This window comes from Parambassis ranga, chromosome 21 (assembly GCF_900634625.1).
Source record: "Parambassis ranga chromosome 21, fParRan2.1, whole genome shotgun sequence".
Taxonomy (NCBI): domain Eukaryota; kingdom Metazoa; phylum Chordata; class Actinopteri; family Ambassidae; genus Parambassis; species Parambassis ranga.
Window position 1 is genome coordinate 2,268,308 of NC_041041.1, and position 26,908 is coordinate 2,295,215.

The 26,908-nt window shown below is 46.1% G+C and overlaps 4 protein-coding genes across 21 annotated transcripts in view; 2 read left to right on the top strand and 2 right to left on the bottom strand.

Moving 5' to 3' along the window:
* Positions 1–14,800, bottom strand: part of lmo7a (LIM domain 7a) — a 42,697-nt gene extending 27,897 nt beyond the window's left edge. For 4 of the 12 annotated variants that reach the window (XM_028394389.1, XM_028394392.1, XM_028394391.1 and 1 more), the window contains exons 1-4: positions 14,694–14,779; positions 8,689–8,759; positions 6,694–6,763; positions 997–1,103 (exon numbers count right to left, since the gene is read on the bottom strand). In XM_028394389.1, coding sequence (XP_028250190.1) covers positions 997–1,103; positions 6,694–6,763; positions 8,689–8,759; positions 14,694–14,762 — 317 coding nt within the window. In that variant the 5' untranslated portion in view covers positions 14,763–14,779. Of the gene's footprint in view, positions 1–996; positions 1,104–1,194; positions 1,219–6,693; positions 6,764–8,688; positions 8,760–14,693 lie in introns of those variants that run through there. The other 8 variants (XM_028394390.1, XM_028394388.1, XM_028394394.1 and 5 more) reach the window with 5 other exon arrangements.
* A 1,322-nt stretch (positions 14,801–16,122) lies between these two features.
* On the bottom strand, positions 16,123–18,670 carry uchl3 (ubiquitin carboxyl-terminal esterase L3 (ubiquitin thiolesterase)). Its single transcript, XM_028393472.1, has 9 exons — positions 18,530–18,670; positions 18,341–18,352; positions 17,753–17,881; positions 17,506–17,662; positions 17,283–17,368; positions 17,156–17,203; positions 17,000–17,075; positions 16,857–16,915; positions 16,123–16,761 (listed from the first exon to the last, which is right to left on the bottom strand). Exons 1-9 carry the CDS (start codon positions 18,569–18,571, stop codon positions 16,672–16,674), a joined length of 699 nt encoding a protein of 232 aa, XP_028249273.1. The 5' UTR covers positions 18,572–18,670; the 3' UTR covers positions 16,123–16,671.
* A 477-nt stretch (positions 18,671–19,147) lies between these two features.
* commd6 (COMM domain containing 6) lies at positions 19,148–21,825 on the top strand. 2 transcript variants are annotated; one of them, XM_028433739.1, is made up of 7 exons: positions 19,148–19,439; positions 20,056–20,114; positions 20,327–20,392; positions 20,474–20,550; positions 20,618–20,786; positions 20,864–21,016; positions 21,089–21,825. In XM_028433739.1, exons 1-7 carry the CDS (start codon positions 19,415–19,417, stop codon positions 21,137–21,139), a joined length of 600 nt encoding a protein of 199 aa, XP_028289540.1. In that variant the 5' UTR covers positions 19,148–19,414; the 3' UTR covers positions 21,140–21,825. The 2 variants fall into 2 exon arrangements, with proteins under 2 accessions (XP_028289540.1, XP_028289541.1); XM_028433740.1 differs by lacking the exon at positions 19,148–19,439 and having other exon boundaries at positions 20,107–20,241.
* A 619-nt stretch (positions 21,826–22,444) lies between these two features.
* Positions 22,445–26,908, top strand: part of tbc1d4 (TBC1 domain family, member 4) — a 29,809-nt gene continuing 25,345 nt past the window's right edge. For 2 of the 6 annotated variants that reach the window (XM_028433733.1, XM_028433736.1), the window contains exon 1: positions 22,448–23,711. In XM_028433733.1, the coding sequence (XP_028289534.1) occupies positions 23,325–23,711 (387 nt within the window). In that variant the 5' untranslated portion in view covers positions 22,448–23,324. Of the gene's footprint in view, positions 23,712–26,908 lie in introns of all 6 variants that reach the window. The other 4 variants (XM_028433734.1, XM_028433731.1, XM_028433737.1 and 1 more) reach the window with 4 other exon arrangements.

Genomic DNA, 26,908 nt, shown 5'->3' on the forward strand with positions numbered 1-26,908 from the left:
CCTGCAGGCCGTCATGGCGGCAAAGAGCGGAGCCACAGTCATACAGAAACAGGATTACCACCTATAATATGAGAAAGTGTTATATAAGAGGGGAAATGTGCGATAAGATGCGGGGGCTGAAGGTCCATCGCTCAGTTTATCTTTACATTTATGACAGTGCTATGTGAGGGCAGCATATCTGCTGCTGTGGGGGTGGGTGGGGGAGGGAGGGTGTGTCTCCATAAAAGGCAGGCAGATTTGTTTGTTTAGAGTCCATATTCCAGCTAATTGTCAGAACACTGTGACAAATGAGGTTTCGACAGCATTGTCAGCGGCGCTGAGGAATGACTGACAGTCTCGGGTGGATCATGGGAAAAATGCTGCGGCATCACCTCAAAGGGTGAAACCAGCGCTACGCCTAGCTGCACAGCTACATGAGACAGACGACACACACACTGATAGACTGTAGGTGTGTCTGTGTTGTATGTTTTAGCGTTAAGTGCCACAGCCTGCAGGCATGCTGCTGCTGAGGCACTTCATGATGGTGCTTACACAGCGCAGCAGGCAGAGAGTGGGGCAGCGGATGGACCTGAAGGCACACCTGTGTAAAAACTGAACAGGTTGTTCAACATACCGCATGCTGCTCTGACACAAACAACACACTGGCACTGTCATGACAGGACAGCAGGCACTTTCTATCTTTAATATTCAAAACTTTCATCTGTTGCACATAAACACAGTCGCATATCTCACACACACGCTGCTCCGTCGTGTTTTCTACAGACACCTCACATCAGCAGGTGTGAATCCACTGAAAATAGCGCTGACCTTTTTTAACTCCAGCCTGAATCATGCCTCCTCACATGAGAGGACATGTGCTCCACAGCACAGCACAGCCTGGAAGTCACTTCATGTTCTCAGTGCATGTGAATGGAAGCAGGAAAGGACACAAGAGGACTCAGCTCTGTGAGGGGGGAAAAGACGAGCCGTGGCTCAAAACAAGATGAAAAAACTTACTTGACGGTGACTCTGGTGGACAAGTCCTGCAGATCTCCGGGGTGAAAGAGCTGTGCTTCCTTCAGTCCGAGCTTCCCGCAGGCCTTCAGGAAAACGTTAAGGTTGTCCTGGATAAAGAACAAAGCAGGGATGAGGGCCGTCCACCTTCACAGGCAACGAATAATCACTCAAGAATTCTCTGGCAGGGACACAGCATACAACTGATTGCTTCCAAAGTTCATATCACAGAGCGCACAAGTGGACAGGGAGGAGCGTGTGTGTGTGTGTGTGTGTGTGTGTGTGTGTGAGTGTGTGCAGCAAATAAGAAGTGACCCAGTGCAGAACACCACAAACACACACACACACAGAGGAGGAGGCTGCATGACAGGAGCTGAGTGACAGCAGCAGAGCTACCTTTGGGCCGGGTTAGGGTGGAGTAAAAAAAGCCAAACCAGGAAGGATGACATCAGAGCTTTGCACAAGTCCCACCCGATCAGCCATGCGAGCGCAGGAGTGACGCACACACACACACACACAGCAGCTCTGCCTGCTGGTGCTGCTGCTGCCGCCCTGAAACCGTTCCCGCCCTCCCTGCCTGCCTGCCCAGCCCTTTACTCGAGAATACCTGTGGAATCTGTGGGGTGGTGGAGTATTTTGGAGACGTTTGGTTGCTATGAAACATGAGGTCGGGTGACAGAAACTGACAAATATTTCTCTGAAGCAACTCGAGAGGACATGGGAGTGGAAGGACAGCGTCTCCTCCCCCACACACAGTGTTAATCATTTCACATTGGATAAAGTTTATATGTGTGCACATGGCTCACACAGATGTGTGAGTGTAACGCAACACACTCTATAAATACACACAGGTTTTAAACAGGCCTTCAGCTGCAGAAGCACCGCTCCTTTCCGGTGCTAGGACTTTCCCAGTTGTAATCCTGACTTGTCTTGTTTGTAAGTCTGCACTTCCCATCGGGACAGCAGAGCTTCAGAGGGCTTCATGTAATCACACATGGTTTCACCATGGGCAGAAATAATTAAGGGGTAGCTGCTTCTAAATTTAAAAGGCAAACATGCTTATTAGCAAATGTTAAAAGAGCGAGCTGACCTCTCAGCACTTTGCTGGTCCCTGTAGGTCACTGTGGGCCCCTGCAGGCCATGAATCAGCGCCCCTCCCTCCCACACATCCACTGTATGGAAACACTGCTGACACTCTTTGTTTCCTTTGCTTTGTCTTGACTAATATACATCATAATGTTATTTTTTTTCCAGCTGATTTTCCAGAGAAGAAGCTTTTTTTTCCCTCATGTCACTGCTCACATGTTCACAGCTGATGTGTGATTGTTGTTCTGTAAGGACGGCATGTACACAATAGAAGACATGCAGAGCACCTGTCTCTCTTTCCTCAGTGTGACACATCTGAAGCACACCAGAGGAATCACATTTGACTCATTGCAAATAAGGAAATGTGTTTTTGTATTAAGGAAATGCTCACTGACAACATGATGTGCTAACTGTATCCCTCATCCATGTGCAGCATGGTGGTGGTAGTATGATGGTTTGGGCCTGTTTTGCTGCATCTGAACCAGGACAGCTTGTCATCATTGATGGATCAATGAATTCTGAATGACAGCAGTGAATTCTAAAGGAACATGTCAGGACATCTGTCTGTGAGCTGGATCTGAAGAGAAAGAGCAGCAAGACAACGAGCCCAAACACACAAGTGGTTCTACAAAAGAACGGTTCCAGAAGAACAGAGTTCATGTTCTGAAGTCAAAGACCTGACCTTAATCCACCTGAGATGTTGTGGAAGGACCTGAAACAAGCAGTTGATGTGAGGAAACCCAGCAACATGTCAGAACTGAAGCTGCTCTGTACTGAGGAATGGACTCAGACTCCTCCAAGCTGCTGTGGACGACTGATCAGCAGCTACTGGAAACCTTTAGCTGCTGTTATTGCTGCACAAGGAGCTCACAGCAGACACTGAGAGCAGAGCTTCACACACTGCTACCACTCACACATATGAAGCTTTGGATCATTGTACTGAAGGAATAAAGGACAGAGGCTCATACTTCTGTGAAAATCTGCTGATGTTTTGGGTCAGATTTGACACAAAAACCTTTAATTAGGAACTATGTACAAATAAAAAAAATGTACAAATAAACAAGACAAACTGAACTTTATTGCAGAACTGTAGATTAAATTCTCACAAATTATCTTCAACTTTAAGCTCTGACAAAATATGAAAGAATTAATTCATTTTTATTAAGAGTGAATGTCATTTAACTGCCGAGTGTTTTACTAACAGAATAAAAGCCCCGCTAACAGTGAGGAGAACATGCAGAGATAATGATGCTGAAGGAATGTTATGCTGACTTGTGCCTGCACATAATCCTGCTAAATATGCTGTACCCATCCAGCAGCCTCTAATCCTCTCAGGCAGACTTCTTTAAGCACTTCACACCAAGAAAAAGCCTCATAAGGTGTCTAATATGGTACAAAAAGATCCTTATCCCCACCGCCGTCACTCTCTTTCTGTCTCTGCTTTCTTTGTCTGCGATGGGCAGAGTCTACAATTACCCTGAACTGACCCCCCCCCCCCCCAAGCAACGCTATGGTTAAAATATCGGGCTTCACATTTTTGAAATCCTGTGACAATAAACTATACTAAATACTTGAATCGCTGCCTCTTCTCCAACGTGTCCCGTCCCAAAAAAAAGTCAGATCCAGTCATAACATGCAGCCATACAAGACAAACAGAGTAACCAAACACAGTTAAATGTCTGTCATTGCACAGATGATTACACAGACATTTAGATGAGTAAAGACACCCTCAGGCCCGTTCAAACTGTCTGTTTATCTCCTCCCCCTGCTACCTCAACTCTCCAAAGAGTTGGTATATGCAGGAACATCCTGCTAATTACGGTGCATTATGGTGGGTAGAGGCCGACTGAGTCGTCGTTAACTCCCCGTTGAGCCTCCACTCCAGCCCCCCCCCCCCCCCCCCTCCCTTCACACAACAACTGCCTTCCTGCCTGGTAAAAACAGAACTGGACCTGACTTGAGAAGCTGTGACCCAAACCCACAGCTCAGCGAGCACTCGGCAGCAGGCAGAGAAGTGTGCTGACATGAGAAACATTCACTTGGACATAAGTGAAACCAAAGAATAGGCCCGGCTCTGGAGCCAATGTTGCTAAATATTCCACAAACCAACCTTTTTTCCCCCTCTCTGGGTTTTTTTACGCTGCCAGAGCTGGAGGCTGGTATCAATTTAGAGTACTGGAAGTCTTTCAGATAGCAAAACTGAAACAACACTTATGAATGTAATGGTAGAAAATGTTCATATCTGAGTGTTAATGAGGCGTGTTTGAATTCAGCAGCCGTTAGAGTGCTGCGCTTCACTCCAAATGTCATTGTTAAAATTTCCGATACCAAAAAAAAACACTATTTTTTTTTAGACTCTTCTTCTCTGTTAGCTTCAGTAGAGAAAGATACCAGACATGGTATGCTCGATAGTTTAAAGTGGACTACGTCTGCACCAGTCTGCCCTGGTGGTGGACAGTCGTCAGGTACAGTCAGCAGTAGAACCTGTTGGTATGTAAAGCTGACCTCAAACGCAATCTTTCAAACAGGCACAGGAGACAGCGTCACAAGACGACGGGAAGTATTGGTAATATGGAAACAACGACCGACTCCTCCACTACTTGATCCAAACCTGTGTTTTCTTTCTGATGTGTTTTCTGAGCAGATAGCTGCACAGACAGCAGCAGCAGCGAGCCGACTGTCGAAGGTGTTTGTTTACATCTTGTTCCTTAAGTTTGTTGGCAATTAGCAAATAAATGTTGTAGTCTGTGATCGCTCAGCAGGAGTGGTTGTTATGTCTTGGCTGTTGATGCGGATGATTGATCCGTCTGTTGTATGTATAAACCAGTGGAAAATATCCTGAAAATGTCCTGTACATAGACTGTGTATAAAGACGGACAACAGAACAGCCCCCCGAAGTGAAACCAAAACATGTGGATCGCCCTCTGGTGGCGACACAGACCCAACTACAAAACAAAAACTACTCCTAAAGTATTTTATTCTAAGCTGGCCTCCTTTTCCAACATGGCGGTGCCTGTATGTGAGATATTTTAGCCTTACTTTTGTACAATGGGTGTTGGTGGAAACATGTCGTCTGTCTTTATACACAGTCTATGATTTGTGCAGTGAGGCTCGAGCTAGCATCTGTTAAATCTGTGATAGTTTCATCACGCAGCACATCCACCCCTCATCTAGAGATTCATTTTTATTTACAAATTCCTCCTTTAAGACAGACCCCAATGATAATCCTGACTTAATCTGTGCCCCTGAGGAACATGAGCATTGCTATGTATAGAGCTGAGAGGGGTAGAGGACAGAGCAGCTCTGGGATTAAATGTACTCTCACAGCAGAGCGAGAGTGAATCATTTGCAGAATTTTCCACTTTTCTCCATGTGGTTGGCAGGAACTGTTAGCCTCTGGCCAACCAGAAGCTTTCACATGCGCAGGAGAATTTATGATCAGGTGGTTTTGGGTTTGAGTCCAACTCTCGGAAATACCACACAAGTGCTACTGATGCGGGAGACACTCGTTACCTCAGCAGGTGCCCGGGCAGTTATATTAGCTACAATCCAAAACAAACTGGCAGCAGGTCAGATTTATATTCACAACACAGATGTGATGGCACAGATACCATGTTTGCTGTTTATCTGACTTCCAGCTTGTCATTGTCTTTCTAAATATGTTACACTGCCCACAGACAGACACACACCTACACACACACACACACAGACTGCTTAGGTTAGGGTTGGGGTACTCTGTAATTCCTCCAGACAGCTGGACTCAATTACTCCCACAAGAGATGAGCTCTGTGAGGGAAGGGTTTAAGGTAGGTTTTCAAACCTCTATTTCCCAAAATCTTGTTTGCAGACACTCCCAAAACATCCCTGTTAGCCGAGCCAGTGCTGCAGTCAGAAGATGCGAACATCTGAGCGCACTGCCAGACCTACACCGCTGCTAGAAGGTTGGAAATGTTCTACATTTCTGCACAAACCTGAGCCGAAACATCAGCAGATTTTCATCAAAAGTAGATAAAGAGACCGCAACCAAACAAATGAGACATTTCCCCAATATGATGACAGGCTGTCCTGGTCCAGATGCAGCAAAACAGGCCCAAACCATGATCCTACCACCACCATGCTGCACAGACTTAACACTTTGATTTTAGGTCATATTTATGCAAAAATAAAGAAAATTCTGAAAGGTTCACTGACTTCCAAACACTGTAAATAGAAGGCTGAGAAAGAAAACGATTCAATAACAATCCTAACTGATGTTCCATCAACTCATCATAAACCCACCTGTAATTATCACATCAACCTGAACAGCTTTTATTGAACGGCACCTCGAGCTGTGCAGATGTTGTCATATTTCAGGATGTACTCAGATGGAGCCGTCGGCCTTTCAAGCACTCATCTTTGACTCAACTTATTAGTGTGGAAGGATATAAGGAGCGACAAGTCACTGAAGCAAGCGCTTCGCTTTTATTGGCAGCCAAACCTCAGACCTGTCACCAGCCCCCTCAGCTGCACCGCACACAGCGTCTTCTCACGTCTCAACACACACACACACACAGATGCTTCCCAACATGAGCAACATGCAACAACAAGAGACAAATGTCTGATACAAAGACTTACCAGACCAGCGATGGGTGTGGGCAGCCTGTTGACCCTCTTGATTACACCCGGCTTGATCTTGTTGATCAGACTGAGAACGAAGGAAAGAGAGACGTCAGGGTAAGTGAAAGCATTCGGTCAGTGGTCTGACTTCGCAGGAATGAGCCAAACGTGTAGCAAAGCCTTTGTGTTTTGTGTTTATGACGGTGTTTTATGGTGACCACCTGGCTTCAGTTTAGTAAATCGCCGGTGCTGCAGCAGGATGTAAACAAACTGCTCCTATAACACACACTGCACCACTGAAAGCAGCCCAAACAAACCGCCCGCAACCACAGGCCAGAGCTCCGACACACAACCGTGGGCCCCTGGTGAACGCAAAGGCGCTCAGACCAACACAATATGGAAAAAACAACAACAACAAAACAGAATGTAGCATGAAACAGGTAACACACTGGTTTATACATGAAGTACTTTATGTATAAAACCAAAGCTGAAAAAAGTCCAGATTTCCTTTTTTTATGCAGAGAAAAATGTTGACTGATGGGATGAACAGTGGGATGAACAGTGCAGCCAAACTGCCAGCTGATTGATGACACTTAATCCATGGTCAATGGGTGCTGTCCATCATCCACGTTTATCCATAACTCTCTTGTGCCATGATGATTTGATGATAATTGTATTTGCATGTGTTTGGTCATTTAAAGGCTGCAGAGGCTCCATGAGATATTCCTCCACCACCTGGACACTTCAGCCTACCTGAGCAGGTGCAGTGAAGACTTCACCTTTTCTGGAAACTGAACTCCAATCTCAGGTTCGTAGTCAAATTGTGATACGTCACCCAAACCTATAGAATATCAGCTGAGCAAGCGTGGTCGACAGTACATCCTCTAGATACGATGTATGTTTATGCTAACAAATGCTATGATTGTATTGCCTGACATCAACTGATGAATGGGGCCGATACAGTCACAAGAGTCTGTGTTACTGTATACAGGCAGCCAAAGACCTTCCCTCAGGAGTCCGGTCTGTGTCCCCCTGACACCACGAGCTGTTGTGATTTTACTTCTACATTAAAAACTACAGGTTGGTTAGGCACTAAAAAACACATCCATAGCATTAAACAACATTTTAATCTAAAAGCTGAAGATATCAGGGAAACACTGCAGCATCTGCTTGATTGCTTGATCTAAAAAAAAAAACCTCGAGGTGAAATCATTTGTTAAATGACAGAGTGGGAGCGGATGGGATGGTGTAAGGCTTACCATGGGCCTGACAATAGATGTAAAGAAAGAATGCAAAGGGCGTCTGGGTTCATGGTAGTCATTTAGCAGTGAAACAATAGAAGCTCATAAGATAACACACATACTTTAAGCTAAGTAGGATATAATCATGTGTGTGTGACCAACACTAAACATTCCTTTCCAAACAAGACGCTGTGATAACCGCAACACAATGGGGGACGGAGCTTCTAGGTGAAGGCGATTTAATCTGCCTTCCTCTTCCTCCTCACGCTGAGAAAACACAGACAGCTGTGAATGAGAAGTGCCTCTGAGCGGAGTCCAATCAGCAGAACCACGGGCTGCGGGTCGTTACAGCCTCCTGCTGATTTGTGCAAATCACAAGCTAATGCTAAACTCATCTAAAGTCTGGATGGCTAATGAGAAAGCAGAGCGCCCTGACTGCCCGGCGTGGTTTGAGCTGGAGGCTTTTCCTTCAGTCACAGCTCTCATTACAGCGAGGATGGCACTCTGCCCGATCCACAGAGCTGTAACATCTGCCCGACACACAACACAGCTCCGAACAGATCACACCTCAAGATCTGACGAGGAAAACATCACACAACACAGAAACACTGGCTCACTTAATGCAGAGACACACAAACAAACAAACAGGGACCCAGCAGGGGGGGTCAGGGTCTGCCTGGGAAGTCTCAGTAACACTCACGTTGGCGTTCGGACCTGGAGCAGAGCAGAGGGGCTCCTTATGAATGGTGCCTGGTAAAAGCAGAGTACTTACTCACACAGCAGAACGCCATTCTCCAGCGCCGATCGGAAGTCGTTGCTCCCAAATTTTTTCTTAGTTACTGCCTGGGAAAAAAAACAAAAACAAGAAGTGAGCAAAACAGCAAGATGGGATGGAGGAGGAGGAGGAGGAGGAGGAGGAGGAGGAGGAGGAGGAGGAGGAGGAGGAGGAGGAGGGTGGCAGCGGGTGAGACAGGGTGGGGAGGCTGGAGAAGAAAGGTAGGATGTTGAGAACAGTAGCAGAGGAAGTCAGAGGTATTTCCTCCTGCGTTCCTACACTGTCTCTCTGGGGCAGAGTGGAGAACAGGACTCCAGGTATTCCTCGGTGGTCCACTTTAAGGCTCAGAGAGCTGCGCTGAGAGCGAGCCGGAGCCGCGAGGAGACGGGAGCATCTGGAGGAGCACAGGGCTGTGTTACAGCCTCATGCCTTTCCAGTGATCTCAAACCACCAGTGCAGGAACACCAAGAGCCATTATGCAGACACACACACACACACACACTGCATGCATGGCGTGCAGTCTTTAAACACATGCGTACATCCAGTGTGGACAGAAACAAACAGCCTCCTTGATTTTAAACATAAAGTCTGCTGTTCTCTCTGCAGCCGGTCATAATGCATTCAATCTGTATGTCCTCTCAAAATAAACACCAGCGTCTTTTTATGTGTTTTTATGGTTTCATGTGAAACTGGAAGTTGTTTTTTCTTAAGGGATCAAATAGATGCCAATGGCCACTCCTTAAAGGAGCTTCCTGTTCCCTGTTGTTGGAATGTTACTCCATCAGACCCAGTGCTTCATCCCAATGCAATCAGACACTTGTACATGGCTGGATATATATTTTGCAGTTTTTCTTCCAAACAAACTGGACCTGGATTCCTACCAGCACACTAACAACTGGTTTCTTGGCCAGTGGCCTCGTTTTCCACCGTTATTCACTACTAAATGATCCCTGAACTAAAAATCAGCCTGTTTTTTTTGCACGCTGGCAGCCATGTTGCTGCTTGGTTCAAATGTCTGTTTCTCTTTCTATTTCGGTTTAAACCCAAATTATGTGCAAAATTCGTATTTTTTTAGTAGGAAACTGAGGTAGTGCGCAGAAATGTGCACATTATTGTGAATGTTTTGATTAATATGAAGCAAGTTGACCAGATTCTGTGTGAGGGAGCTTTTTTTGAGCATGCAGAGGCATGCTGGAACACTTTATGCCGGCGTCATGGTAACGCAGCGTCCGCGGTCTCCGCTGGTTGGCTCGTTGCTTCTGCATGGAAGATTGTTGAACCAATCAGCAGGAGGCCCGGGACTTTTTAGGGAAGACGCCGGCATCTCTTCGGGGGCGGCTACGTTCCTGGATGCAGTTTGCCCCGAGTGCGTGTTGGTTCTGTATTGATTGTGTAACTGTGTTGTTGACTGTAAGCAGCTGTACTCATCGTATCTAGCGCTGTGCTGACGGACCAGCTTGTTGTGTGCCTTTGGTTTTCTGCATGGACTGCTTCAGTTCTGGGAACAGTCATTGTTTCTGTTAGCTTAGCGTTAGCTGCTGCGCTCGTGTTTGTAGCCTGTGTTAACCCCGTGCGCCTCACTGTTCTGTTTACTAGAACTGTCTCGTCTTTTGTTTCATTCGTTTATTTGACAGCTTCCACTCGTTCCCTTGTGTTAGTTGCTTGGTTTGTTTTTCTTTTATTGTTTGTTTCTCTTTACTTTAATTGCCTAATCAATTCCACCTGGTTCAGTTTGTTCCCTTTCCCCTAGCAGAGCTGTTTTAAAGACAGTTTTGAATATTTAGCTTTTTTTTGTGTTGTTACCAATTTATCTGTCTGTAGAAGGTCTCATATAGAATATGTTGCCTCTAATGATCACTGATCATTGATTGCTGCTGTCTCTGAGCAGAACCTGGTGCAGTTCAGGTTCAGTGGATCAGCTGTGATGATGATGATGTTTTAAAGTAGAAGGAGCAGCATGTTTTATGATGGGTTTAAGCTGGATTAAGTTTGAAGTAATCAGGGTGAAAATTACCCTCTATGAGGTAGCAGAAACCTGACTAAGACCCCGTTCACACTGGGGAAATCAATCCGGCTAGAGCAGCATTCAGGTCGTATCTGGATATATCCGGATAGATCTCGATCCACCTCTCGGAGGATCTAGCCGGATTGGCTTACATCTGGCTCAGGTCTGAACGCAAATCCGGCTAGCGAATCCTGCTAGCGATGGATACTTCCAGTTCACAGGGACAGTGTCCGGGTCACGTACAAAAGCCGTATGTAAACAACCATCGAACTACGACAGCTTTGCCCCGAGTTTATTTTCCACAGGGCTACACAGGAATAAACTGCTTTTTGAACTGAAAATAAAGCGAAAGAACGAGCGAAACAGGACAAAAAAATGCGCACACACGGTCCTACCACGGCCTGAACAGACTCTGTATATTATGAGGCGCCACCTAGTGGTTTGGAGGACAACAAACAAGCTGGACTGACTTTCTCCAGTGTGAACGGGGCCCAACATGCTAACGTCACTTCAATAAACAGCCCTCAGTCTGTACTTATTAACAAAACCACAACAAGCCACAATCTGGGTTGCTTTCACCTTATCGAACACACAACACACCTTCAGGGAGATTGAAACAAAGACGTCCCTGCTGGCCCACGAGTCTATGCGATGATGAGTCCTATTGACTGATAACAACATCGTGTGAGGTCAGGCTCAGTGAGGTGCTGCTGGGACATCAGGCAAAACACACACACTAAAACAAGTTAGACAGGTCTCACCAACCCAATCAGTCATGTGCGCCTCATTTCAGGCCCTTTGTCTGACTTCCTTTGTCCAAAGTAGAGGGACAAAAGCTGGGACAAACAGCTGAGGACAGGCCGTCATTTAGAGGAGGACAGACGAGAGCACAACAATCAAAGAGAGTGACAGGAATCCACTATTACTTATTATTACACCTCAGAACACACCCCGAGTAACCTGAGACGGCCACAGTCTCACATACCCGTCATTCCAGGAGAATTAGACCATGTTGTAATAGATGAATCAGATTAAAGTTCTCACACGCCTCAGCCGCCTGTGGTGTGTCTATTGTTGGAAAATACTCGGAGATCTTGGCCCTTCATTGTCAATCATAACCACACGGCGAGGACACAAAACACACACAGACACGCAAAGCTTACACACACACACACACACACAGAGAACAGTGCTGTGTGTTTGGTGTATGAAATCCTGACCCCTGCTGGGATTAACATGCATGCAAGCGGGCACGCAGGGAGCACAGAGGAGGTTTCATTCACGTGTTCTTATCATCAGCCCATCAGGCTGGATGAGACTATTATTAAGATACCATCTCAGAGCGGCACTGGCACTAAGCTGGGCGTAGCAACCACACTTTACTCCTACAGATGCAGCCTGCTGCGGCCTCTGGTTCTCCTGTTAAACCTGCCATGCAGGGTAACAGCCCTAATCTGCAAAAACACACGATTTAACACAGATTTAAGGCGGGAGAAGAGAATCTGAACACAGCTCCGCTTCCTGGAAACACGCCTCCACTCCCCCTGCAGCTCCTCCAGGGGTTCATCAAAGATACTTTATTATTATCATTATTATGGCACTGAACCACAATTATGCAGCCCCCACCTCCACCTCCACCCTGCCATCACTAATTGTTCCTAAAATTCTTTCTGTAGCAAACAGAACAGTGGTATGGGTCGTCAGAGGGCGAGCAGGAAAACGTCCAAATATGTCAAGAAAAAACACACAGCCATTAGCATCGACACCGCCGACATGTTAGAATAATGGAGCTACATGGACACGTAACAGCAGAGTGAATGGCTGCTGGTGTGTGTGTGTGTGTGTGTGTGTGTGTGGGGGGGGGGGGGGCGGTTTCACGTGAGTACGTCTGAATGCATGTGGCCTCCTTTCTAATTGGTTTCCATCAAAACTGTCAGAACAACACGCCACAGTGAGGGTGTCTGATGATCGGGGGGGCACAGAGGGCGGCTCAGGAGGCCACACGGCAGGAGAAGACAAGAGATTAGATGACTAAATATATACAGTATATATACAGTATATATATATATATGAATAAAATATATTTGAATCTGGAGAGAAACACTCCAGCCTCCAGCCACACTGGGACTGTAATGTTTTATTATCCTTTATAAGACTGAGGAATGTTTTTGTTCCCTCTTTGCTCCATATTTCACACATTATTAGATCCTAGATATGTGAGGTCAGTTTTCTTCTTCTTCTTCTAATGTTCACTGTGTCAGAACATCTTCTGCAAATGTGATTCCTTCCTCCATTTTGTGTCCACCTAAAGCCACTTTTTGCGATCTATAGGAATTGTTTTTGATTTTCTTTCTCACTTTTCTGAGGTGGTCGCTTCACAGCAAGCAAGTGGAGTCTGACTGTGTGCAGTTTGCACGTTCTCCCTGTGCCTGCATGGGTTTTCTCCGGGTGCTCCGGCTTCCTCCCGCTTCAGTTAGCTGGGATAGGCTTTGGGAATTGTAATACCAGCATTGGGCAGCAGGGGGCTAGCTCCAGAAAGCCTCTGCCTCAGCTGGGACATGTTAGGTTGTCCACTTGTTGCTTCCTTCATTACCACTGCATGTGTGTCCGCCACGTTTAAAGGATCCACTGAAGTGGAACACCTTTGAAGTGCAAATGCAGTTTTAACCTGGAGGCTTGTGAGGGTTGACTCACCTTTGGAGCTAGCCCCTAGAGGTCATGCTGGGAACTGCAGTATTGTTTTTACCTTGGACCCCTAGCTTAGGTCGCAGACTTATCAATGGTCTGTGTAGAGCCTCATTAAGAGCTTTAGTATGCAGAAACAGACGTGTAGGTCAGGCTCCACCGGCAGCCGTACGCCACACAAACAGCGCCGCTTGTTCCTTGTTGTCATTAACAGTCACACTTGAAGCCTTTCTATTCACTTAACAAGGACCTCTGTTCTCCTGGCGGGCCCTGTGGTTGTAGGACGCAGCGCCCCGTGCTGACAGCCGGCCAGCTCTGAGGGGGCTATGTTCACAGCCATGGCAGCTAACGCAGGAATGTGTCCATGTGACAGGCTCCAGACCATTTAGTCCAGTTTTTTAACAACACCTCCAGCCCGGCCACGCACACATGCCTCTGTTTAAAGCAGCTTGTTAATCATTCAGTGGCAGAATCCAATAGCCACAAAACTTTCTCTTTGAAGGGAAACTATTCCCCCCCGCTGCCTGCGCCAGAACCCGAGGTTGTATTTCCTCCACTCTGAGCTCTGTCATACATATTCTTCGAATATGAAAACTGCACGGCTTTCACCTATTTGTTCAGCTTTCTGCTCCCTCTGCCTAATCCTCCTGCCCAACACCACCACCACCGCCACCGCCCCCCAGTCCAGGAGCTGAGCCACTACAATGGGCTAGTGTGCGGGTGCGGGAGACACTGATGTCACATCCAAAGTATTCAGATTCACCCCTCATGAAATTAGAACAATATTTGTTTAGTTACAGCCATGCGGCAGCGGCCGCCGAGGCTCCGAGCCGCCCTGCTGGGAGGAGAATCTGGGAGATGAGGAAGCATAATTTTACCAGCTTGTTAAAGCGAGAAAAGAAAGAATGAGAGTCTGGCTCGAGTCTGGGTGGAAAGTTTAGATAATATCACATTTTAGAAATGAACTGCTGCCACAGAAGAAAAGGCAGAAAGAGAACCACTTGTTGAAAACTACACACATTTTCCAAACTGCGTGCACAAAGTTTTGTGGTTTTAAGATTTTTTTTAAGTTTTTTTTAAAACCTAAGTCGATCCTTTTGTGTGTTTCAGGAGGATTTTCTTTTTTCTACCTGCTTCAAAGCCCCAGGAACATGAAAAAGACAAAGTGATGAGCAGGTCCAGGCAAGATCTGAAGCCAATGATAGAAAGCTGGTTACCTGAGACATGAGGTCAAAGGTGACACATGCCCCCATAGGTGTATTGATCCATGAGCCAATCAGGGAAGGTAAAAGGAAAAGTTGTTTCCACTCACCTCGATCCATCTCTGCGCCTCCGCGTACGCTTCGTCGCAGCTGACCGCGGACTGCTCGCGCCACTCCATCACGAACTCTGGTGATCCGCGCTCCGCCGTGCGGGCCAAGGCGGGTTCCTGGAGTGGCCCCCACACACCCACACAAACACGGTGGCTTAGTGATCACACCTCTCCATTCATCAGACGCGCCTCCTGCTGTTGCGTGTTCCGGGTGGAACAGTGAGTGCGTGACCGTGACCGCGCCGCTTACCTGCGCTTTCATCCGACACACCTGCGCTCTCTTTCTTCTTTTCCACCTTTACGCAAACGAGTCTTCACGCGCTTTGTTTTTACTCGCAGCTTTTCTTCAAGTGTAACGCAGAAGCGTGAGGTGTATCCAAAGTAAGGTCCGGGGACCACCCACGGGTCCCTGTTGCGCAGGCTTCCAGGTGAACGCAGGGCTTGAATGTCTCGCTGTTATCTGGCTCTCAGGAAGGATGTTTTGACCCCGGGTTTCCACTGCTACCAGGACAAATAGGCGAGATGCACAATAGTGTAACTTAACACCGAGTGAGGCAGCAACATGCTCCCAGGCTGCAGAATCTGCTGGACAGAAAAAACCAAAGTGAGGTCTGAGCGCTGCCGGCTGCAAACACAGGGATGTCAGAAAGTTTCAGCCTCTGGGCAAAACTTCTGCTGTTTGAAGGCATTACAGCTTGACTTTAAAAAAAAAACAAAAAAGAAGACATTTTCTATCCTCCAGTGCCCCCCAGCGGCCATTACTGAAGACTGCAGAACAAAAGATGAATCCATGAAAGTAGTAAAAGTAACCACACTGGTTTTAGATTACTAGAGTGTTTCAAGGGGAGATTATCATCATCATGTTACCATGATGGCTAATAGTGAGTTTTTAGATAGGTCTGCAGTCTTCAACGTGTAAAATAAAATGCTGCTCACATAGTTATACAGCAGTAGTAATAATACAGTAGTGGAAGTATGTGAATATTCTGCTTAAATCTGTTTAAAGGTCGGGTAGGAGATTTCATTCTGATGCACTTTTTGTTAAATTAGTGTAACTTCTCTTTACAATCTGATAGCAACCAATTAGTTCGGCAGTTTGGCATTAAAGCGAAGAATATGAATCATCTAGCTATAAAACACTAAAAACATCAACCAATCCTCCGGGTGGACCCTGCACGGAGTATTGGCTGGTTGTCACTCTCTTCCTGCTCTGCACGCACCAGAGGTACGTGCATGATGGCCGAAGTCACAGACTGGTTGGGAGGCGTGGCTTCGGCTACTACACAAATTCTGGAGAAATCCTACAGAATCTGATGGAGGTGCTGCAAAAATGCATCAAAACATGTTTAGTTCTCATCAGTAGACCTGCTTAAAATGTCATAATGTCGTACAGTACAATCACTATTATCAGACAAAGTGACGCACAGACTGAGAAGCTCCATGTCAGAAATGTTTAATAAAGTTGCCTTTTTATTCAACAGAATCAAATTCTTATTACAAAAACGTAGGCACCTTCAATGTGGACGTACAGTCTGCACGTTCAATCAGCCTCACTTGAAGGAAGTGTGTTTTTAACACTGCAAAACAGCACGAGACCCAAAGCTTTGTGTTTCTTCTGCTCACTTAGTGGTTAACGTCAGAAGCTTAGTTTGTATCATTGAAGTAAAAAAGACTCCTGTGTGTGTGTGTGTGTGTGTGTGAAAGCCAAATGTAAACAAGCCATAGTGCAGTTGTCATGGTAGCACAGCTGTGCGATCACCCAGCTGTGGACACACTGGATGATTTTGATCTTAAGAAATACTTTTAGTGACACAGCAGCACATTCAGGAAATCCCTGACACGTCTCATTTTTTGTCTTCACATCACTTAGTGTAGTTTTTTTTGTTTGTTTTTTTAAAGAAAATTTAATTTTCCAATCCAGTCAGCACTTGAGAATGTTTGGCAGTCGTGTGTTTTCTTTGCTTTCTGGGAGGTTTCCTCAGTAGGAATCTTTGGAGAGGGCAATGATGGTGAAACGAACCTCCTGAGGGTCACGAGCCATGAAGATCTTACAAACTTCTACAGCGTCCTGGAACGAAGACGTAAAAATAATCATCAGCAGGTCAGCTTGAAGAGGTGTTGTTATGTTTTATATGCAGCCCGATTCATTCTGTACCGTCTCACCTCTAGGAAGGTATCCTCTGAAGTGTTTCCATGGACGACGGGGAACGGCTTCCGGCCATCTATGAATGAAAAAGGCCGTTAACCAGGTGGCTTCTCTGCTGCAGTAACCGTGGTAAACAGCCGTTTTCTTCTGGTGAACTCACCCAGCTCATATAACCGTCCTCCAACATTCACAAAAGCTATAAAGTGCAGATTCACTTTCTCGTCTAAACTTGGGGCCTACAAACAAACAGACAGACGCATATGCACTGTGTTGATGCTCATATGATGTTATAGCAGGTTAAAACCTGAACACAAACCTCGGTCTGTCCCTCCTGTGCACTGGATTCATGTGTCACACGTATACTCTGGAAGACAAAAGCAGATTTTATGTCAGACAAAGAGAGAAAAACCTCTCATCCTTAACATTTGTTGTTTTTTTTTTACCTCGTCTTTTTCCAGGAAGGTGGCTCGATCCTCTGGGGTCATTTTAGATGTTTGTTCAAGAAACTTCTTAAGAGGAGAATCAGACTCTGCAAAGAAACGCCAGTCAAGGATTGAATGTATGCTCCATGTGCTGTTTGTTGGGTGCAACTAAAAATTCACCAGCAGACAGCTGAATATTTGACTATATATAGGAGTCAGTCACTTTTTCTTCTCAGATACTCACCGAACTCCAGGTGTTTCTGGTTGTTTGCCACAGCATGAATTAACCCTATTGTTCCACAAGCATTTCCAATAGTCTGTTTGATGAAGTAGACATCAGGAGAGACCTCCTGTGGCTGATCCTTCAGTTTGTCCTCCTCTTCTTGCTTGAAGGCCTCATACTGGACAGAAACAAATGTTATTGTTTTTTTTACAGTGATGCCTGTGGGATGGATGTGAGCCCGAGTTGAAAGCTGAATCATGCAGCGTACCTTCTCAGTCACGGGGAAGAGGAGCAGCACTGCACACACCGGTCTGGGTACTATGCTGAGAAGCTCTGGATCCAATCCGTAGACGTCCCCAAACTGCCAGGTTGGCCTCATACCCAAACAACTGACAAACTACACACAAGCCGACAGTGAAGTGGGATCCACACCGAGACGTGACAGACAACCTCAACTTAAAACTGTTATTTATCTGTATTGAAACCAGATGAATAAAAAATAGAAACAACTGTGGCACCCCGGTGATATGACGTCAGGTATGTGCTGATGAATCCTCCCAGAAAAGCTTTTGTGATGTGTGAAAGTTTTAAAGGAAACTTTACAAAACTTCATCCTTTCAGCAGCAGATTGCTGCTTTTAGCAGCAGATTGCTAGCATGTGCTACATGCTAGCATGTGCTAGTTTCTTCCACGCAGTTTTTTTTTTTTTTTAGTCCATTGATGACATCTTTGCTTCTAACGTTACACTGTGTAGCATCCCTGCTGGCTAGGCCCTACGCCTGTGCCCACTGCTTTGTCACCGTTTACTCTGAGCTGTTTAAGATTTTTAAAAAAAACCCTTAAACCAAACACTTACCTTGGTCATGACCTGAAAATAAAAGAAACACGAAAGTGTTAATAAAAAAAGCCATTGAATTAGCAAAGGAGACACACCGGCTTTAGCTTTTGTTCGCAGCTAGCTACAAGCTAGCTAGCCTTGACATGAAAATGAATGACTTCGATAAGAATTCTACGGTCTGAAGAGAAGGAAACATAAAACACGTACTTCTGGGTTGGACTCCAGAGGCAGCCAACGTGGACAATCCATGTTGAAGTAGGTGTTATCTTCCTGTCAATCGAGAGCTGAGTGTGATTTACAAAAATCTGTTTGACAGCTGGAAACCACTTCCGCATCTGGAAACTGGACTTTGCTATCTACTTAAAACGCAGGGGGAGGATATACTTATTAATTAAATACAACCCACAAAGTCAAGCTCTTTATGTTTGTAGAGGATCTGTTCATATATAATTGATCAATTATTATATTATCGAACTGTAACAGGTTGCATTACGGTCGTTTTATAAAGCAGGAGAAAAGACTTTTGAATGTTAAACGCACGTTTCGGGCACGTAGTGGACCAGTCCAGAGCTGTGGGCGTGGTCAGGGAGCTCCACTGACGGTACGCTGGTTTGGGTTTATTCCGTTAAAAGTGACCCGGCTGCTGCAGTGCAGAGTTTGATTTGATATTTCGGATTATATTTCGGAACGTATTTATCAATAATAACAACAGGACCATAATAATAATAATAATAATAATCAGAGATCCGGTTCGTTTTTAATCCCAAACGGGTGGCCGCCACAAGGGGGTGCTGTTGAGAAAAAAAAAAATCCGATTGTGCTTAGAAGAAGAAGAAGACATTCCGGTACAGTAGGGGGCGGTCTTTACCACTCAATAATAGCTAAATTAATACAACGACGAAGATGTTATAGCTGAGTAGATTTAGAGCAGGAGAGAAAAAAGGTCTTTTATCCGTAAATATCAGTTTTTGAATTGTTTGGTTGGATTACAGTGTATTAAGAACTCGTAAAGGTGAATTTAACAGTTACTACATCCAGCTAGTCTCTGTGTTAGCTGCACAGCTACATCAGTCAAGCAGCCTGACGGAGAAGATGCCAGCAACAGAGAGGTCATGTGGTGGGTGTTTACACGCATCTTACGGTGTTACAGTGTTGTCCGCAAACCGTGGTTTAAATAGAAACACATGAGCATAGAGAAAAGCACTATAAAATACTCAGGAAGTGGACTAGCTAGCTGATTAGCTACTCGTTAGCTTGTAGCTAACAGGAGACCGACTCCTGGTTGATGCACATCTCAGAATCAGAATCAGAATCGTGTTTATTGCCATGTAAGTGAAGGGGGTTCACATTACTAGGAATTTGCCTTAGTGATTGGTGCATACAAGGAACATATAATAATAATTAACATGAAATAAGATAAAACTAAGATCAAATTAAGTAAATAAACTAAAGTAAGTCTAAATTTACATTACAGTTCTCTTCTTTGTTTCTTATTATTATTGACCTTTGTTCAGATGAAATGTTCAGACAGAAGCATTTTTTTCTTGCCTCATCTTTTATCATAAATAAATGACTTCAATCAGGAACGCTTTTATATTTGCCTCCCTCCTGATGGAGGACACAGAGTAAAGCGTTGCATCAATCACTTGGTCAGATTCACATGACTTTATAATAATAGAGTGGCTGAGCTCTGCAGAGGAACCCTCGTGATGTGCTTCACTTCTCTATTTCAGGCGTCAACAATGTAGTGGACGACATCTGCAGGCTGTCCCCTGATCTGTTGGCTGAAGCGGTGAGTGTACGGTGTGTGGCGGACAGGTCGTGTGTTTGTGTTGTTTATCTTCAGTCTTGCTGCAGGAGGCGGTTGTGGCAGAGCGTACCTCTCAGGGGGAAGAACACCATGAGCTCACTGTAGGGCTGTTAGTAGCCTTGTTCTGCACAGGATGTGGTGGTGTTGCCATAGAAGCTCTGTAGATCTGATAACTAATCATATTTTCTCCACAGTGTCAGCACATTCTGACGTATCTCCAAGGGCAGACAAGAGGAGTAGATTCAGCTGAAATCTCTGATGTGAGTGAATATTTTCTCAGATTTCGGGCGTCTCTCTCTTTAGGTTTCTCAGGTTAAGTTTGGTTTTGTTCTTCCCTGCAGAGACTGCAGCGAGCTGGAGTCAGACTCGAACATGAAGCTCTACAGAACATGATCAGATTTCTCTTGTTAACATTCAGGTATTTGTTCTGGGTGCAGTTTGTTACTGCTGAGCTCTGTGCCGTCAGTAACAGTTTGTGTTTCCAGGTCAAGTGGAAAAAGCAACGTTTCTGGAGATGAACTTGTAGCAAAGCTAGAAAAGAGCAGCAACAATTGGGCCAAAGCCTCTCTGCAGGTGTTGCACAGGGTGTGGAGTGAGCAGGGAGCTTTAGTCCATGCACAGCAGGAGGCCCAGGCCATGCTCAGCGTCGGTCAGGTACGTTCAGGTTTAACGAACTAAATGTTTCCCCATCACACAAACAGAAGTCTTTCCTGATGTGTGTTTGGCTGCAGCTGGTGGACCTGCAGTGGAAGCTGGGCATGTCTGTGAGCTCAGACACTTGTCGATCTCTCAACTCTCCGTACGTATCTCTGCTGCTGAAGGTCGTGGAGCCCTCTGGTCAGATTTCTCAGAAGTGTTTGGAGATGACCGTCCCACAGTTCCAGGTTGGTGATTGTTGCTGTGGAATCTGCTGCTGATGTGCTCAGAGCTTCACTTTGTTTGTTTTTAATCTGCAGAACTTTCACAAGCAGTTTAAAGAGGTGGCAGCTGTTATGGAGACTGTTTGATGGTCTGCACACCTAACAGCAGTTTATACATAACCAGCTCGACACCAGCGGGCGTCTCCTGGCTGTGTGAGAATGTGGAGCAAATGCCAGCTCTCAGCTTTGTACTTGTATTTTTCCAGATTGCATCAGCTCCCAAATGATTTACTTCTAGGTCTTCCAGCTGTTATAGTTGACTGTCCTCAATTTGAGTGGACTTCATTCAGGAAAATGAACAGTATACTTTGATAATACCACACAGCCCTGACGGATACTCTTGAGTGTGCGACGTGTGTTCTCGTCATTTCGTATTCCTCCGGTGGAATGAACATACCGAGATGGGAAATGTGATTTAGCTCCTCCTTCAGTGATCGATGCTGAGCAGGCTGTTCAAACAGCTGTTTTTAGATGCACCTCATGAGAATTGATCTGCATCAACTCACCTGTTAGTGTCCATTTGTCCTGATGAAGCCATTCCAGGCATCAGCCTGAGGGGCGCATGCAGTTCTGGTGGAATGTAAGCTCACAAACATGTGAATGTTGTTGCCATTTTGTGTTACCTGTGACTCCCACTCTGCTTTAGTTCATGATATTTTGACTCGGTTGAATTTATGTACAGGTAGTGCTACTTCTGCCTGTCATACAGCACATTGTGTAAATCTGATGTTTCACAATCATTTGATTTATAATAAAACAGAATGTAACTTGGAGTCCTTGTCAGTTTTTTAATGTGTCATTTAAATAACCTTCTGTTTATCCCCATTAATCGTCTCGTCTCTAATAATTAGTTAAAACCACTTTAAAAACTGAGTGTTTTCTTTGTAATGAAGGCTTTAGGTTGGTGTTTAATTAGAGGATATAAAGATCTGAGTGTGTAAACATCTGTGTAAACATGTAGTTAGTCTAAACGTATAAATACTCAATGACATCTTCAGACTCTTTATTATTTAGTTATGTTTAGTGTTTGTGTTCTTTGTGTATTTATAGTTGCTTCTGTCGGTGCCATTTCCTCCACTGTGCCACTAGTAAAGGATGATTTCACCCTATGGACAGTCCAGATGGTGTGAATCGTAATTTAGAAGATTTCAGTGCTTTTATTCTTCCTTTGATGCGCAGCGGTCAGAGGATGGAGTACAAAGTTGTACACAGCTCCTGTGATAAATATCTCAGTGCCCACAGACCACAGTGTGAGTCTGCTGCGCGGCTGCTGCCTCAGTGATGAGGTTATATATGGCACAGGGACTATTTCTGGGCCAGGAGGCATTTAGTACACGGGGACTCCTCTAAAGCAGAGGATCAGATGTGATAAGAGCTCCCAGACTGTAGGATTCAGCAGCGCAGGCTGCGTGTAAGGAGCTGTGAAGTATCACACACACACATGCGTCGTCGTCCTGCCCTCCTGGCTTCCTGGTGGAGTTCTGGGCCCCGGAGGAGTAGCGCATACACTCTCCCCCCACACTGCCACGGAAAAAGCCTTTCCAGTGAAACGCTGGGTGTGCTGTGGGAACGGGCGGAGCCTCCTCCTGTCACGTTCCGCGCAGCGGCGCTACCCAGCCCACTCCTCCAGCGCATGGGATGGGCGGACAGCTCGTCAGCGCGCACAGCCGCTCCGCCTCCTCCAAGGCGTGTTTTTTTTTGGGAAGAAAGGAACACGGGCTGCGCTGCAGGGCGACAAACAGTCATCAGTGTGTTTGTTTTATTGTCCACCTGGACAGAAGCGCAGCCCCGCGCCAGCTGAGCGTGTGTTACGGGGCTTTCAGCTGCGAGCGCGCCGCCGCTGAAGGAGCAGCAGCGCACGGTGCGTCAGAGGAATCTGATTCCTCTGACTTGTATTTACACAGGAGCCGTGCACGGCCACGTTTTTTAGCAGGCAGCCTGCAGTCCGGACGGTACCAGGTCAGGAGCGTTTGACTCCAGCAGTGCGCGCAGCAGGGAGTCCAGCAGCGCGTCCATGGCTGCGTGAGCGCCTCACCTCCAATCCTCGAAGGGAAATTACGCGTCGGAGACATTTTTAAAGCGTTGGCTCTCATGGAGAGCAGCAGCTGATCAGCCAGGCTGAGCACATGTCGTGCATGTAGCTGAGCGCCTCTTCGTTGTATGAACTTTAAGCATGGACGCGGAAACTCTTCCAAACTAAGCACAGCAGCTCGCAGCAGGGAGTGTTGTTGAAAGTGCTGTTCTGGTCCGGGAAAAAGTCTGCTGGGTCGACATGGAGGCTCAGGATGAGAAGGAGAGGACGGACAGGAGGTTCTCCCTCTGTTACATCGGCTGGTCCTCGCTGGACCGGCGGACCACCCTGCCCATGCTGCCGTGGCTGGTGGCCGAGATCCGCAGGAGGAGCGAGAGAGGCGACTGCGGCCCCGTGATGCAGCCGAGAGAGGTCCAGCTGGTCCTCCACCCCCCCTTTGTCCGATGCGTCCCCTCCAACAGCAACAACTCGTCAGTTTTCATATTCGAGCACAAAGCGCAGCTCGTGTCTCGCTTCATTCACAACAGCAACGACCTCACATATTTTGCTTATCTCCTGCGGGGCCAGCCCGACAACCCCGAGTCTGAGATGTCCTGTCACGTCTTCAAGGCCTGCGACCCCAACCAGGTAGGAAGTCTAAAACCACACAGAACCAGGAACAGCTGGGGGGGGAATAATACCCATCATCCCCCTGGGGCCACATGCACAGAAGTTACCCCACATGGCCCAGAGCTCCAGTTTAAACAGTAACAGTAATGATTTCATTTATTCCAGAGGGATTAACGTGTAAAAGTCCTCGCTGTCCTTGAATAGAAACCTGCTGCAGTTTGCAATGTAAACACAAAACAAAGGAAGAGCTTCAGCTGTAATTTCTTAGAGGTGAGCGCTATGCTGTTTAATCTCAGATTAGTCAGTGGTCCAAACATGTTTGCTTTGGTATTAAGGATTGAGGGCAGCGGCCCGTGGGATGATAAACCCTGCACCCTTATTTTTTATTTGGGCAGAAGTTAATCCATCTCTGCGCCTTTCTCTGGTGTCAGCACGGTGACCCTGAAGCTCTGCACGAAGAACAACAAACACACACACTTTCCATCAGAGTGTGTGTGTTTATGGAGTGTTCACACTCTGCTCTGTCTGAATGCTGGCTTTGTGTTTGGTTTCCTGGAGTTGCCGTGCCCGGAGCTCCCACTATGGATCAGACATCTTTCTCTGAACTTGTGGAGTCAGCACCTTTACATGCTGATCAGCATGAGTCCTTATGAGTAATCCACACACACACACATGGTAACCAGTTAGAAATCAGGAAGCTGGGATTGGCACCGAGTGTGTGAAGATGGAGTTTGTGAAACTTTGAAACATGTGACCCAAAATATGAGTGGTATCAGTGTGTGAAGCTCTGCTCTCAGTGTCTGCTGTGAGCTCCTTGTGCAGCAATAACAGCAGCTAAAGGTTTCCAGTAGCTGCTGATCAGTCGTCCACAGCAGCTTGGAGGAGTCTGAGTCCATTCCTCAGTACAGAGCAGCTTCAGTTCTGACATGTTGCTGGGTTTCCTCACATCAACTGCTTGTTTCAGGTCCTTCCACAACATCTCAGGTGGATTAAGGTCAGGACTTTGACTTCCGAACATGAACTCTGTTCTTCTGGAACCGTTCTTTTGTAGAACCACTTGTGTGTTTGGGCTCGTTGTCTTGCTGCTCTTTCTCTTCAGATCCAGCTCACAGACAGATGTCCTGACATGTTCCTTTAGAATTCACTGCTGTCATTCAGAATTCATTGATCCATCAATGAGGACAAGCTGTCCTGGTCCAGATGCAGCAAAACAGGCCCTAAAACCATCATACTACCACCACCATGCCGCACAGAGGGGACACTCACTGACCTCTGAATGTACAAGCATACTTTACCACTCACATATAGGTGACACTGGATCATTTTTCGGCATAAATGAATGACCCGGTCTCCTTTGTTTGACTGGGTTCTCTCGTACTTTCAGAACTTCTGTAAAAGTCTGAAGTTTTGAAATAATCAAAAACCTCAAAGGACCATTGTTGATAAATGTGTATATAATTGTAGTCCATGGACCACCCCTGCCTGTAATTCAGTCTTAAGTCTTGTTATTCTTGTTTCCCTGGTTACTGAGGAAACTTTCACTAACACACAGACTGCACAGTTGTGCTCACGTTCTGCTGATCTGAAGCATGCGTGTGTTGAATCATGTTTCCTGCGGTACGTGCGGAGCTTGAGGGCACCGTTTGTCTTCGAGTGAAAGCTGAGACTACAAGAGGCAGGCCCACAGTCCAGGCCTCTGGCTTCTGTGTTTGCTGAGGTCAGAATGTTTGCAGCAGTTAGAAAGGCATCTTGAACGTTCCTCATTAATACGCAACCAAAACTGGTTTGGCAGCCAGCAAGCTAGCAACACGTGCAGGGGAGGACCATGTGGAGTGAAGGGTTATTCTACAGCACATAGTTTTGCTGTGACTGTGAACTCACCGGGTTATTCAGCTTAATGCAGCTGTTCTCGTCGTGCTGCTGTGGATCGTCTCTCTTTGGGCCCTTGTTCTTGTTGACATGATAAATTTTATTGTATTTCTGGATGACAGGAATGTTTTAAAGTCTATTCTTATCTGTAGAAACGACAGAGGATGTTTTTAAAGGCAGTGGAGGGGCCGCTGGCTTCTATCCAAGTGGTGTGAAAGGTTAAAATGAAGATGATGTTAGATGAGCTTAGTCTGCTCCAGTGCAGTGTGTCAGATATGAAACAAACAGAAGGTGATTTAAAAAAAGCATGGCGTGTCACAGTGAGGCTTTTAAAGTCAAGTTTGACTTCTTGGACTTGAAATACGGCCTCCGTCAGCCCCTCCTGGGTGTTTTTTTTTTACTAAGCTGTAGGTATTGAACTGGAACCTGTTACCTGGCTCAGACTCTGACATTCAGTGACACAGTCAGAGGTCCACATTTAACATTGTGCGATAATAAAGCCAGCAGCGACCCGTCTGAGCCTGCACAGCATGAACCACAGGCAGTCTGTCTGTTTTCCACCTCTGCTCTGACCCCCGATGCTGGGTGACCCTCTGCTGTCCTGTTGGTGTTTAATAATCATCTAGTGAAGGTAGACCAGACTGGTGATGCAGATTTATCAAACCCTGGCTCAGTGTTCATTGGAGGGGTTGAAAGATCATCTGTAGAGGGTCCAAGTTTGGAGTCCAGACATGAACTGCTGTGAGCTCTGCAGCGCCTTCATTGTCAGTTTTAGATCCACCTCCGAGAGGTGGATTGAAATCAATCCGAATATATCCGCTCTAGCTGGATTGATTTCCCCAGTGTGAACGGGGTCTCAGAGCGCTCTATGTGGAGCGTGTTAGCACCACTCCGTCTTGTTGAGTTCTGCTGAGTTCCTTTGTTCTGTTATTAGTGTTTGTGTCAGTGGAGTCTGGTGCTTTGGATGAAAGTTTCCTGCAAGATTAGGATTAAGATTAAGATTTAAGCTGATATTGATTGATCGTACTGATGCGTGTCCACAGCAGGTCATTGTCACCGCAGGACAACATCCACTGTAGGTGTACACAGAGAATGAATACACATGGATGTCTGCTGTTTCCATGTGACCATGTGACCGTCCCCTCTCTGTGCCATCGACAGGTGTTGAAGAGCAGGTTTCCTGTCACACGTGCGTGTGCATTTGTTTGTAGTCCAATCACTGTGTGTTAACACGATCACATTTCTTGCAGAGCAATAAAACTGAGGAGCACAGATTTCTGCCTGGTGTCGCCTGTCTGTCTGTCTGTCGCCTCCATTATCAGGGAAATGGTCTTTTTATTTAGACG